Source organism: Priapulus caudatus, unplaced genomic scaffold, assembly GCF_000485595.1.
Source record: "Priapulus caudatus unplaced genomic scaffold, Priapulus_caudatus-5.0.1 Scaffold88, whole genome shotgun sequence".
NCBI classification, from domain to species: Eukaryota; Metazoa; Priapulida; class Priapulimorpha; order Priapulimorphida; family Priapulidae; genus Priapulus; species Priapulus caudatus.
This window is the reverse complement of record NW_014577149.1, coordinates 194,338-205,509: the sequence shown is the minus strand read 5'-3', so window position 1 is coordinate 205,509 and position 11,172 is coordinate 194,338. Positions and strand designations below refer to the sequence as shown.

Sequence of the window (11,172 nt, the reverse complement as noted above, 5' to 3'; positions counted from 1 at the left end):
GACAGTTTTAGGGTGAGGACGGTCACCAATTATTTCTTGGCATTAATGCGTAGTGACTAAGTATTTATATGCGTTTAGTCTGGCAAAATCGAACTACAATTCATCCTTTGCGCCTTCACTTTCTGTTTCGTCCGTCTCGACTGTAATCTGCCAAAAAAAAATTGACGAAAAATTGATTAATCTGGTAAAAACCTGGATATCATGTCATTTGCCCAAAATGCTTGATTCTGGTGTTAGATATAGTTAGATATATATATATTTATCCCTCAATATCTTAAAAATCCCTATTATAAACACGATGTATATATAGCTAACTTATTGAGTCGAACACGAGATTATACGCTGGTAGTGAGAAGTATATGCGAATTGTTAATAAATAGGACAGCGTGTTGATTTTAAGTTTTACCTCTTCCCCTTCCCCGTTCTTTTCCACTTCCTCGTCCCCATCCCGGTCGTCGGGGGTTTCTTCCCGGGGAGGACATTCACCATCGTTTTCTAAGAAGAACGTGAAGTGCTCCACGGTTCGACCACACTGGTAGTCTATAACCTTATTACAGCGAATTAAACTATTGATTACAAGTGAAGTAGGTGCGCGTATAATAACGCTGATAACATCCGTGTAGTTACTTAATGTATGCTAAATGACTGCAAAAATATAGCTGAGGATAACGAATGTACCCCTATAGTGAGTAGAAAGTCATTTTGAAGGCTTGCGAATATATGTAAGTGTCTATGGATACACAAACGATTATCATGAACACGCGCCTATAATGTTTGTTTGCAATCCGAATAAATGTGTGTAAAGATGTCTCGTGCTCATAAATGCACTCGAAGTTAACACGAATATAGGTGTTTGTCGTGTAATCCTACCACATTAATCCCATCGTAACACCGCTACCACGTACTTTATCAGTTCCAGCCGGGAAATACTTTATAGTCGGAAAGCCCTCGAGCTTAATTCCCTCCACTTCGTTCGCTGTTCCGTCAATTTTCGCGATGATGACGTCATCCCTGCCTTTAAATTTTTCGCCGAGTTCCGTGTAAATCGGTTCCAATGACTTGCAATGTTCACACCAGGGGGCGTCTGTGTTCGCAATTGGTGTATAGGTTATTGACACACAGGTGATGTTGACAACAGAGTAACGCTGTATCATACAGAAACATACTATACAAGACTGCGTCGCATAGCATCGTTTATCCGGCAGGTTTTTGTTTTAAATTAATTAATTAAAATGAGGTGAAATCCACGTTACTCACAGAATTCCACGAGAGTGTTCGTTTTTTCGTCCTTTGCCACTTCGTCGAAATTTTTGCCGACAAGTACCGTAACTGGAAGTTCGTTCCAATCCTCCGGTAGTTCCTCGCTCTTACGAAACGGCTGTTTGTCAGAGAAATGACACTTATTAAGACACTGTTCATATATTTTACTATTATTAATGTTACATTTTACTATTTATAATATCAGGGGTAAATAATGACAATTTGTATATATACTTATATATCAGGAGTTAATAAAGATAAATTTGTCTTTATTAACTCCTGTTATATATATGTATATATACATATATATATATATATATATATAGTTATATATTTAGTCAGATATTATATATTTATATATATATACGCGTATGTGGGTGTGTGTGTGTTTGTGTGTGCCTGACTGATGACCACAACATACGCGTAGAATTACGCCGTATCATCGTAATCGCTATAACATCCTAGATCAAGCATCAGCATCGGTTTGATGATCGACTCCCACTGGGAACACCTACGTAGGTTTCATCACTTCTCCTCTCTACAGCAAGGGAGCTCACTTACCTCTAGCTTATCGTCGAAGAAAGCATCGACGAAATTTTGAATGGTTGCAGCAGTTATTTCGGGGAAGTCCGGTCGATATTTCTTCGCATTCAAGCCCGAGGTTGTGATCCGGAATTCGGGAACGTCTGCCGGGTCGACAGCGAAGAATTCCATAATGCGGGCGTGCCCCGGAACGTCCGTGTCGACGTGTATGAAAACAATCTGCGTAAAGATATGTGTACGGGTGAGTACACTCTTTCCCTTGTCTCTAGCCCACTCACTTTCTATATTCTTTATTTCTCTCGTTTATTCGCTCTCACTTACTTACTCACTCACTCACTTACATGATACACACACACACACACACACGCACAGACACACACACACACGCACGCACGCACGCACAGACACACACACACGCGCGCGCGCACGCACACACACGCACGTACGCACCCACACACACACGCGCGCACGCACACACACACACACACACACACACTCGCGCTTTCTCTCTTTCGTTCTCTCTCTCTCTCTATTTCTCTTTCTTTCTTTCTCTCTCTCTCTCTCTTTCTCTCTCACATTCACTCACTCTACCTCTGTCTGTTCCAATTGCCCTCTGTATCGTCATCTCACCGCTTAGAGCCACTCTGTCGTACAGACTCGATTATTTATTCTTTCACCCACCCACCAATTTCAGGTGTCTCGCTACTTCTGCCTTACATCTACTATATCATTCCGTTTACATATAACGTATCTATATTCCGCGTTACTTACTCGTCCTTTGTACTTCGGCGCCACTTCACTGAGAATGGCATGAAGTTTTGGGAACTCGGTGGAATTCTTTGACGCTAGCAACAGTAGATGATTAGGGAAATCCTTGACGAAAATCCTCCGGGCCATCTGTCGTCATTTAATCGAGTTTAATCTTAATGCATTTAATACATTCGGGGAATTAAGGCAACACGGCGTCGGCGTACATACAGAATATAAGTCAATATAGTGATAACGATTTTCGGAACGTTTTTCGTGTGCAGCGAGAATGGAGTTACAGTTGTCGCAATTGTTGCGTCTAGCTACATATACAGACATGCGTTGGCAAGCGTACGCGAATACATCGTGGCAGATCAATGTTACCTGCGGATTGAAATCAGCTACGTTAGGCACGCTCTGCACCATGACGAATTTGGCTATGTCATCTGATATGAGCTCTCCATCGTAGTCTGCCCTTCCCTCGTCAAACTGGCAAGTAAAACACGAGTTAGAGAGGATGCTAGTGCCAGTCTGAGCTTCAGCACAGGGCTAAGAACCACTCGCCCGTACAGAAGGGCAAGCCCTGGCCAAAGCCTGTTACAGAAACCAAAAGCAGCACAACTGCGGAAGCACTATGCCATACGAATGTTGCCAAAGGGTTGAAAAAAACACCACACGTGACTTGGTATGCTGCGAATGGATCGGCAGCTCAGACGTTTATTGAAATCTTTACGTATATTGATCGATGTCGATATTATATTGATTGATTGAATCGTTATTCCGCGTCCGCCGTGAGCTGGGTTGCTCTGAATCCTGGATTCGTGTGTAACACGCACCGTTGTGAAGACGCTGATCTGTCCATCTTCCACTCCATACTCCTTAAATGCCTCCTCATCCGACGTAATGCCAAACTCGTAAAAATCCATGATGTCGGCAACTCGTATAAACGTCTGTAAAGACACGCGATTTGCCTTGCAAAATGACGCAAGGTATGTTTTCTACTATACCATCGCTACGTATTAGCGGTATTCACATAGGTTCATGAGGAGTTATATAATTGCGATATAATATTATATATATATATATGATATAATGTATTATTGTATATTGTCGATATGATGTGTAATCTCTTAGATTCGGCATAGAAATACCTTTGCCTCTTCAGAATTGGCATCCTTAAAGAATCCGACGACATTAATGTCCTCCCCACCCCTAGAAGCGATGAACTCTTTCACATCGTTCAGCGTTTCGAGATTCTTAGCTGGAGGTTGGGTTTTCTTCGTCAACCAGGCAACAAAACCGTCTACGTCCCGTTCGCCTGCCGACGACACGCAAACAAACAAGTATCTCGATTAATGGACGTAATCGGTCGTGACAACCTCGTAGCCGAATCTATCGATTAAGCATCGAAATTGATCAAATGACTGAAATTGGAATGGAATTAAAAATGAGTTTTCCGGAATCGACACTACTCGGAAATCGCTCGGAATTTCTTGCACCTTTGTACGGAATCGGAGATGGCTCCATTTCTCTGAAAAATCGAAGAGTCGGGAACCTGTCGACTTCGTACTTGGCGCTCAGCTCTAGATTCTCCATCACCGTGGCATCTATCTTCGCAAGTTTGATCTCGGAGCCCATCTCGTGCAACTTCTGTGCAGCGCCACCATACGCCGAACGAAGTTGCTGACATTTTCCACACCAGGGGGCGTCTGTTGATAACACAATGAAATATCGAAACTGTCATTTAACTAATTTTATTCCAGTTTGTTTTCACAAAATACGGTGACAGGCGTTGGATTTATTTGAACATACGACTACTAACAAATCTATAAGAGCTAAATCATATAGAGAGTCTGCGCAGAATGATTCTAGCAATAGCAGGTTGGTTTACTTCCATTTGACATGCTATGTAACAGCCGAATTCAAACACATCGAAGCACGTATATACTTGTTCATACACATGCAACTGTAATTGTGCATATCTATATGCGCTCATGGTGTTAATACGGAGTTTTTAAAGGAACATAAGTGGAAAAATATTGTAAACGTTCGTTCGAACAATAAAAAGTTCGTTCGAAAGAAAAAAGATTCGTTCAAACGAAAAAAAGTTTGTTCCAACGACAAAGGTTTATTCGTTAGTTGTTAGTTATAATAGTTACGAATAAAAGTTGGATAATAAAGCAGCGATCCCGAGGCCTGACGCTCACGTAGGTGTACTTACAGAATTCCAGCAGCAGGAATTTGTGTTCTTCAATCGCTGCCGGGAACGTCTCGTTATTCAGTTCCAGAACGTATTCTTCGCCCGGCAGCGGTTCGTCTGCGTCGAAACGAGCGTGGTCTTGTCCCTGGTCAGCATCGTCATCTACGGATTCCACCGCCTCTTCATCGGTGGAATTCTCGTCATCTGCCGCGTCCCCGTCTTGCGATGCGGTGCTGAGCACTGCGCTACATAGCAGCGCAAACAACAGCGCTAACGTGAGGCAACGCACCTTCATGACTGTCCCGAATATCAGCGCCTAGGCGAGAAGAAAGAGGGCAGAGGAGAGAGAAAGAGAGAAATCGGTGATGAGAGGGAGAGGAGAGGAGGTACTCCGGTCTGGACCGTTATCGTAAGTGTGTGTGTGTGGGAGTGACACCGCGTTTAGGGGTGATGTTGCCAGACCCTATCTCGAAAGACATTCGTGTTGTAACGGGATTGGTCTGATGCGATCGCTTCTCCACGTGGATTATAACCCTACAGGTAGATTACTGTGGGTTCCGACACAGGTGTTACCTGCCGGCATCTGGCATCCGTGGTGGCATCGGTGGTGTCGACAGGGACATCTTATCGCAGATTTATCTTACACGGTCGATATGTAACTCTAGACACTCTCGATGCTAAACACGGAGAAGTGCGGGCCCGTAAACCTGAAATGACAGCGCGTAATTCATACACGAAGTACCCAGTTGTCAACCACTAGTGTTTTATAATGCCCATTAGGTCTCATCTTGGCACTTGTCGTTATTCCTGACCACGCAATCATTTACTGTTAAATTCCAGGTTTAACATTTTGTTCGTTCAGCTCTAAGGTTCGTCCGCCGGCTTTTGTTAGACGAATGTCACCCTACAAACGATCGTTATCGTGTGTACATTACCCACATATTATATGTGCTATTGCCTGTGTATGTATGTATGACAGAATCTATATACGCATGACATGCCATGCAGCATTATTGCTGCATATATACCTAGTGACGTAGCGAATTTTTAACCATTTTTCTCATTTTCCAGCCGGCGAAGCAAACGTGATCCAATTTACAACATACGAGAATCGTTTTAAAAATATACTCGGACAAGACAAAATACTGCAGTTTACAATATAGCCGATGGCCATTGCAACTATCTATGTCGTTCCGCCCGCCACAATATATCTACAGGTATAGTTCACATATAGTTTATCAACAGGTGTACCATACAGGTGACACGTATCGTAATCAGATCGTGTGAACGCTCAGGTGGAAATCGTGCAGGCGAGAGTGCTTATCCACGGGGTGCACCTGTAGCACCTGTATATGTGTCTGCGTTGTTGGTCAATCATACACGTGGCAAGAGCACGTGGCGCGACCGCGTGCATGTGTAAATAAGTGATCGCGTTTTCATCTCAGTACGTGGCTTGATTACGTGTCCATAGATCTCGCTCGCTCTTTAATTTTTCTGTGTTGTTGTCTCCTCTTCGCTCCCCCCTCCTCTCTATCTCCTCTCATCGCTCCTTATCTCTCGTTCTCTTTACCTAGTCTCCGCCTCCCCCATCTCTCTCCCTCCTCACTCTCCTTAAAATATATATAGTATATATATATATATTATATAATATATATGAGTAAAGCTCACACACGAACACCCTATGTAGATAAAACAACAGAATCAAACTTAAGAATAATTGGTGTTTAAAATTTAATGAATAACTTTCGAGATTACATCTGCTTCATCAGGTCAGGCAGACATTGGTATAAGCGCGTAAACAAAATACAATTTATAATAGCGTTAAGATATAATCGAAAGAGAATCAAAACAATTCGCGCGTTGCCTGAACACGGAATGACGAATGAACACACCAACACACACACACACACACCACACACACACACACACACACACCACAGGCGACACCACACACACACACACACACACACCACACATACACAAACACACACACACACAACACACACACACAACACACACCACACACACACCACACACACACACACACACACACACACAACGATGCAGTATACTTGAAATTTTATCACAAATAAATCTGTGATACAATGGGCTCTACGATTTACACGTAATTGAAGTTTACATTCCTACCCGGCTTCAAACAACCAACCCTCAGATTAATTTCTACTCAGTCACGTGTCGACGTGCATGAGCTGTTGTAATATGATGTCAGTTGGCAGCCACAAACACGCACGTCATCAATGTGGTGATTCGGTTGGTTAAAGTGGTCAGCAACCAGAAAACCATTCAAATTGCAACCTGTTCTGGTAGCATCTATGACAATTACGACATACGCGTATACGCTCTCCTATGCCATGCACTATTTATCATAGGAAGATTCTTCCTATGACATAATTATATTGTTGTATGTGTTGCGCGCATCATAGGAGTTTAGGGCGCTATTATGAACGCAAGCAGTGAATTTCAGCTGTAACGCGGAACGAAGTTAACTCGCCAATATTTGTCATAGAAAGAATCTTTCTATGACAAATAGTGTCATAGGAGAGCGTATACGCGTATGTCGTATTTGTCATAGGTGCAAGCAGAACATGTTGCAAATTGATGCGAATAGATCTTAGGTGTTCAGCAAACCTGTCCGCAAAGCGTCGTTTTGTTTCGCCAATATAGTAATTTTTGCATTTTACGCATTCAATGGCGTAAATGAGGTTCGTAGACACGCATGTAAAGGAATCCCGCACTATAAATTTACCCCGAGGCCCTTGAACCACAGACTTATTCGTGATAAATATATATCCCCTATTATCTTCTCCGTGATATATATATACGATCCTCGATATATATCCTCGATAAAAATATATTCCCTATTATCTACTCCTGATATATATACACACTTGCCTACACTGCTGGTCTATCTGCGTGACCGCCGATTACACGTTTCTTGTAATGATTTAGGCGACATCTAGTGGTAATATTCGGAGCTACAGTCGCCTAGCTGCTATGCTCGCTAACATCGTGGCTATACTCTACCCGAGTTTTCGCTCACCATCAAATGGTTTCATTGTACGTTTGAAGTAACAACGGTACGCATACATTCATTATTGTTGCTCAAGTATCATAAGATATTATTGTGTCAGACAAATATAGAAAGACTAATCTTGTGTTTAAACTAATCTTATAAAGGTAGCACCGCGCGATTCTCCGCACGGACGCTTGCTTTGGCATAAGATGTAAATATTATAAATACCACGTAATACACGTAAAAGCAACGCAAACATTGACACAGTGTGATAACACAAGCATATTTCGTGATATTTGCTGGGCTAAGAGGAATCGCATTCATTCTTATATATTTGCACATCGTTGATATAGGCTACATCGGTAATCTATCAAATTAAAACTTTTAAACCCTGCTATGGCATGCATTTTATAGCAACCATGGCTTGTGCATTTATTCGTAGGACATCCAAGAAGACTCGATTCCAGCAAAATACATTCCGTTATCTATTATCGTGAATCTAGGCAACATGCTAGCGTAGTCATGGACTATTCGCCGTAGTCCTGTAAATTCGTAAGGTGTATATCTTTTGGGACCGCCGCAGATATGTAAATACGTCGAGTCCAAAGGTGTGATATGGCGGAACATGCATTAACGGGGTCGTGGATCGGAATTTTACAATGCACACACACACAACGCTGCGTGGGCGGCAACCCGGTGTGTTTACTCACACGAACTGTTTAAATGTTAGGGGGAGTAATAGTCCTGGATCAGTGCGACTTTTTTGTGGTGGCAGTATAGGTGTTCAATAGAAGATCTGGCATCGTCATGGGCTTCACAAAGTTTCAACAGGAGTGTCTCGCCGAGCACAACAAGCTGCGAGCGAAGCACGGAGTGCCATCGTTGAAGCTGTCGAAAGACCTCAACAAGTTTGCGCAGGAGTGGGCCGACAAGTTGGTCAAGACTGGCCAGTACATGCATCGTCCGGACAACGACTACGGAGAGAATATCGCCAGCAAGTGGTCGAGCGCGCAAAACTTTGACATCTCAGGTGACGATCGAAGAGTTATTGCGAATGTGGTTTTTCAAACGAATTGAGAAGGGATGATACAATTAGCTAGCTGTCATATCGCATTAGATACACAAATTTTACTTTAAGCAAACCCGAAATACACATTATAAACGCGTATATTAAATGTACGGTATGCAAATACTATGTTTACCTTTATAAATCACGAATTCGGATGACCATTACAATAAGCAATCGGATCAATGCTACAGCAATCAATGTAATCGGATGCATATTGCAAACAATATTGATAATATCATGAGAATGAGTATTATGTACCTATACTACATAAATTGTTAAGCTTCTAAAACGTAGATTACTTTTTAAGTCTCTTAAAACATTTTTTTCAATTTCACTTATTTTATTATTATATTATTATTATTTGCACATATGAAACTGTCTACGGATCTATAGATACAGAATCACGTGCCACAAGGATACGTCATAATTCTCTTTACCAGTCACAGAACGTTGTATGTTTATGGATATACGCATTTAACATCGGGAAGAACTCTTTATCTAATAATAATATATTTATCAGTGGAATTTGGGCTATTGAGAAATATCTGTGGCAATATATGTTAGTCTGACCTTCGCCTGTTGGTGACATCGTAGGCAGCCGAGTAGATATTGATAATAAACAGTTTGCCAATGATAGCGATTGAGGCATCCAAAACCAAGATATGCACATGTATATGCACTGAGTCACTAGAGATTTATTTGATATAATTAGATTTAATATATTGAGATAATTTGGATTTAAAATAAGATCCATAATATAACTTACGTCAGTTTTGTTCCGCAACTTCTGCTTATGGTGTGATACATAATTATTTACATTAATAGTTGTTTTCAATATCAAGATATATGTACGGACAATTAAGGTCCAGTGTCCCGAACGTCGTCATATTATTATCACGTAAATGCTATTACTAATACTTATACTTATACTAATACTTATTTGATTAATGTCAATGTATTTTCTATGCAGGTAGCGAGGCTGTGGCGATGTGGTACAGCGAAGAGAAGGATTACGTATATGGACAGGAGCAAGAAGACCTAAGAGCCGGTGCGTAATTGCTTCGTTAGTCAGGGAGAGTCTGCCTTGCTTAGTGCTCTCGTGTTAAATTGTGCACGCAGTGGCAAACAGGTGCTACGATAGAGTGACATGTTCGAAAATGTGCGCGCATCTCTCGAAGTATATCAATTCGTAAAGTTTTCTGCCCGCATTACTATCAATATCAGGCTCGTCTGCTAAAAATTGTTGCCGGCATCGCTGCGCGCGTGAAAACAACGCGTGGTGAACATATTCACATTTTATGGAGACTTGTATCACGCATCTTGTATCACGGATAGCTAGTGCACCGGCATTAAAGGTCACGGTTAAGGTCAGCGGGGACTGTTCTATTCCTGTAGGTCATTTCTCGCAAGTGATTTGGGCCGGAAGCAAAGAGATCGGAGTCGGCAAGGCGAAGACCAAAGAAAACAAGATCATCGTCGTTGTCAACTACTGTCCGGCTGGAAACATGCTCGGCGAATTTCCGCAGAACGTTCCGAGGGCAAAAAAATGAGCGCGTTCGTCTTTGATGAGACCTACGGGCCGCCATTAATTTGAAGCAGGTTTCTTCACCTCAGGTTTACATGGCGGATTATTTTACTAGACGTTCGGTGATCCAACCATAGCACAAGTGGCACAAAGTCTATTTAAAGTAGTTATTATTTGCTATATTTGTACGCAGTATATATGGAACATCATATTTAATAGTCATTGTGATACAAGTAGGAAACGTGGCACAAAGACAGTATGTGATAAAATCGATGGCTTAAGCTTGTAATTAGCATTATTTACGCAATTAGATGACTATAACATCGATTACTTATTTTGACTACCTCTAGTAATTGTTACTTAGTATATATATGCTTTACATTTTAAGAAAATATTTAGAAACCAAATTCCCAATTAAGGTTTTTATTAGTAAAACCAAGTAACCACTGCAATCTTTTATTTTTTGTCAGGTCTACCCCAAAAATTGTTATTGAAATATATCGCTTTATTTGTGCCAACTAGCAAAAAAGGGGTTACCTTAAAACACTTCAGCTTGCCAACGAAATTGTGAGATAAGGCGTAGTTTGTATTCTTTAGAACACCATTATTTGCAGTTTACACCATAAGTTTACGCCATAAGTAAGACAATGCGCCTCAGAATGCACCAAAGAAAAATTTTGTGAACTAGTTTTTAGGGTGGCAAGCCTCCATGCAGACCCTCACCACGGATCTACATATTTGTTGCCAATATATATATATATATATATATATATATATATATATATATATATATA

General features: G+C 41.3%; 1 protein-coding gene across 1 annotated transcript; it reads right to left on the bottom strand.

Annotated features, from left to right (window-relative positions):
- Positions 1-5,048, bottom strand: LOC106804811 (protein disulfide-isomerase-like). The gene is made up of 11 exons (XM_014806159.1): positions 4,772-5,048; positions 4,050-4,259; positions 3,702-3,868; positions 3,387-3,500; positions 2,935-3,039; positions 2,575-2,700; positions 1,822-2,022; positions 1,258-1,378; positions 906-1,084; positions 407-547; positions 1-147 (listed from the first exon to the last, which is right to left on the bottom strand). The coding sequence occupies exons 1-11, from the start codon at positions 5,043-5,045 to the stop codon at positions 94-96; spliced, it is 1,692 nt and encodes a 563-aa protein (XP_014661645.1). The 5' UTR covers positions 5,046-5,048; the 3' UTR covers positions 1-93.
- Positions 5,049-11,172: the final 6,124 nt, after the last annotated feature.

Coding starts and splice junctions, on each gene's coding strand:
- LOC106804811 (XM_014806159.1), bottom strand. CDS start 5,045: ATGAAGGTGCGTTGCCTCACGTTAGCGCTGTTGTTTGCGCTGCTATGT. Junction 3,869..4,049: donor ATCTCCGATTCCGTACAAAG/GTGCAAGAAATT, acceptor TGTCGTCGGCAG/GCGAACGGGACGTAGACGGT. Junction 1,085..1,257: donor GAACACTCTCGTGGAATTCT/GTGAGTAACGTG, acceptor TTGCGAACACAG/ACGCCCCCTGGTGTGAACAT.